Here is a 3,496-nt window from a genome sequence, read left to right as displayed (position 1 = left end):
TTGTCAACACTTAAATAAAGGTTTGTTTTTGTGTGAATTGTATGCATAAAAAACATATGGGTAAGAAAAAAAAGATAATATATCTATCAATTATTGCAAACCTAAACTTTTTTTTTTTGGTGCATTTGACTCTTACCCATATACAAGTAAACAAATGAAGTGTTTAACAATTTTATAGTTAATATCATTTAGTAATTATTAATAATTATGAAAGCAATGAGTAACCAGGGTAATTAATTTTCTTAATGTTTTATTATACGATTTTTTGGTACTGAAAATGATTTTTTACATGTAATATATATAAGTATTTATAGTGTTAAATGGAGAAGTGAAGAAAGAGATGGGATAGAACGTGGCGGAACCATAGCCATGCTTAAGATTGTTCTGGGGGGTAACGCTATTTTTGTAGAGTCGTATAATTAGATAAATAAATAAAGAAATAAAGGCAAAAAGGGGTGACTATTAGAATATAGAATAGAATAGATGAGGATAATATGAATTGTTGAGGTTGTCTTGGGTGAGTTTGTGCTAAAGCAGAACATAACCAACCAGAATGTTGTGCATTCACTCGGGAAACTGAAAAATGTGGGCATATATTCATGTTCTTCATGAGCTCTTCAACTGTTTTATGCCACAACTTAATCTTGTTTAATCAGAAACTGCTTTTGAACTCTTTCGTCTCGAATGGTTCATCCAACTTTGTGATTCAGTTGGGAAGCAAAACGAGGCGGCTTAATGGATTCATTTCAAAAGCGGAAAAGCATAGTGGGCATTCAAGGAAGAGCAGTTGGTGGCAGAAATTCTTTTTCGAAGATGATGGGAATTGGCTTGGTCTGAGGGACGATGATATGGTAGAGGCGGAGGCGGAGGCTGAGGCTGTGGCTGCGGCTGCGGGCGAGGCTGACAGCACACAAGAGTTATCTGAGGGTGAGAAGTTTGAGGCATGGAAGCAGAGAGCTGAAGCAATCGTGGAGTTAAGAGAAGCCCAAGAAGATACGAGGAACCAAGAGTATAGGAAATGGGAAGACTGGCTTTTGGATGGGGAGAGTAACACTTCCTCTTCGGACTGGGAGCAGGGCATGAAGGATTATAGGGATAATGTGCGAGCTGATTCCGGTGATCTTCCCGCCGACAAGGGGCTGGTAGAGTCAGCTAGGTATTTGATTTTTGGAGGGGAAGATGATGACATGCTTTATGAAGATCGTGTTTTCCAGTATGCCTCGTCAAATTCGGTTAGTGCATTTCCTTATGTTCACGAAATGCTTTTCATTTATGTAATCTCATTTTTCTTCTCAACCAAAACCCTCACTTAGTTAATAGCTTAGCCTTGTACAATAAGGGTGGGGGAAAGCACGGATATAAGCTCAGCAGCTGCAACTGAAGTTGGAATGACATGATTTGAACTTAGACATTGTGTGTTTGATCTTTATATCAACTCATTCTTTTTGGAAGCATTTAAATCATTGATGTCAAATTTTCAATTCTCCTTTTCAGACATTATCCAGCATCCTAATATTGTCATACCAAGTGAATGATGTTGTGGTGCTCGCTTAACTTATTCTCTATTCAGTAACTCAATTCCATGTACCGAAATTGTTATTACAGGCAAAATTTTTGGCAGTGTTGATTATTGTACCTTGGGCAATGGATTTTCTGGTTCATGACTATATTCTTATGCCATTTTTAGACAGGTATGTTTTGATTATCAACACTCTTCAAATCTCATTTTTCTTCTGAATATATGAAATTTTTTCTGTTGGCTGATTATCTTGTTTTGCAAAATGCTTCTAGATTTGTGCACAAACAGATATACCTGTGAGTGTGTAATTCTCTATGCATGCTGATGAGTAGAAGTATGACGTCTTTGGAGGACAAGGCAATGTTTTAGGAATGGGTTGCCCATCATATAGAATTCGAGTGGGCAAGGCCAATATTTTAGTGCTTAGAATGAGACAGAGTAGGGGAGTGGTAAGATCAATCTGCGATGTAATAGGTTGCCCAAGGGCATGCTGAGGAAACTCAGTGTGCAAAGGAATATCATGGGTCACTGGTTCAGCTACCAAGTAGGAACCCATAAATACAGTCGGAGAAAAGAAGAGGCCAAGATAATAGATATAGCTATTCTCATAATCCGGTGCCAAAGAATATAGATCTTCAGAAAACAGTGGTTTGCCAGGATATAATCCCTTCTTTTTAAACATTGTGCTATTGAATGGAATACCATTATTTGTTCTCGAGTAGTCAAACGTATTTGTGTCAAAGGTCAATTCTCCCAATAGCCTCAGCTATAGGGTGGATGCTCAATAATGGTTTTATATCTATAGCATGACCAGTTAGGCCTTCACACTAGAGAGGTCTTTTGGGCTTGAAATCTATGCACAAACCCACTTTCCCTTGTGCTGAAGTTTAATTTAATTATGAAGAAGAGGGTCAAGGATCAAACTCACAACCACTGTGTCAGAGAGGCTTTGCTATCAATTTTAGAGATACAAAACCATTTGTGGGTCCACACTGGGAGGGTTATTAGTCCTTCACATGATATCAAAGTCTCTGGTCAATTGGTAGAAGGTCTGATTCTTCATAGTTAACATTTAGGACAGATATTAGTGGGCCCATGCATTGTCCACATTTCATGCTTAATGACGCTTGTATGGATGGAGAGCATGTCAGATCTATAAAATCATTAATGAGCTTTCATCTCACTGCTAAAAATTTCAGGAGTTGTCTAACAATAATTAAGATAAAAGTGGATAAGAAAAAGTATTATGATATTTTTACTTAATGTGCAGAATTGGTTACCTGGTGGTTTTGATGATTTGATATGTAGCTCATGTTTTGATTTAGAATAAATTACATTGGCACCCTTTAAGGTTTGTTCGAATTACCCTGTACCAACTTTTTTAAATTCCTACACATATCTTCCCTTAGTTTTAAAACGATACATTGTCAACTCTTTTGCATTCACATACATCCCCTTAAGTTCGAAAACTATTACACTTAAGTGTAAAGGTGGAAAAAAAACAGGGCGTGTAAGTGTAATTCGAGAAAATCTCAAGGGGTGTCATTTGAAATTACTCTTTGTTTTATTTTAGACAGAAAACTATAATTTATACCTTTACTCTTTGTAATTGAGTAAAAGGTTTTCAGATTATTCATACCTTTACTTGTGTGTTAGTTTTACATTCTTGAATTAAAAATGTTCATGTAACCATTCAAGCAACCTTTTGATGTCGATAGATATGTGAAGACTGTACCACTTGCAGCACAAATGCTTGATATAAGAAGATATCAAAAACTTGAAATAGTAGAGGAACTAAAAACTGAGAGGGGACGATTTGAGCTTGAGGTCGAGATTGGTAAATCTCCACCTCTTTCTGATGAGGAGGTTTGGTGGGAATTAAGACATAAAGCGTAAGATCAATCCCTCTTTCTTTTGCCTTATTGTCTTGAATGATGCTCTTCCTTTTTCTTCTGTTGATTACTATAGCTGTATTCA

At 36.7% G+C, this 3,496-nt stretch overlaps 1 protein-coding gene across 1 annotated transcript; it reads left to right on the top strand.

Moving 5' to 3' along the window:
* Window positions 1-425: 425 nt before the first annotated feature.
* On the top strand, window positions 426-3,411 carry LOC137817743 (protein DAY-LENGTH-DEPENDENT DELAYED-GREENING 1, chloroplastic; the record flags this gene model as incomplete). Its single annotated transcript, XM_068620976.1, is given in 3 exon segments — window positions 426-1,232; window positions 1,606-1,691; window positions 3,238-3,411. Coding segments are annotated over 3 exon segments (893 nt in total), but the record flags the coding sequence as incomplete, so codon positions are not given.
* Between the last annotated feature and the right edge of the window lie 85 nt (window positions 3,412-3,496).

This window comes from Phaseolus vulgaris, unplaced genomic scaffold, assembly GCF_000499845.2.
Source record: "Phaseolus vulgaris cultivar G19833 unplaced genomic scaffold, P. vulgaris v2.0 scaffold_1092, whole genome shotgun sequence".
NCBI lineage: Eukaryota > Viridiplantae > Streptophyta > Magnoliopsida > Fabales > Fabaceae > Phaseolus > Phaseolus vulgaris.
Note: the sequence above shows the minus strand (reverse complement) of the source record. Positions and strands in the feature narration are given on the sequence as shown.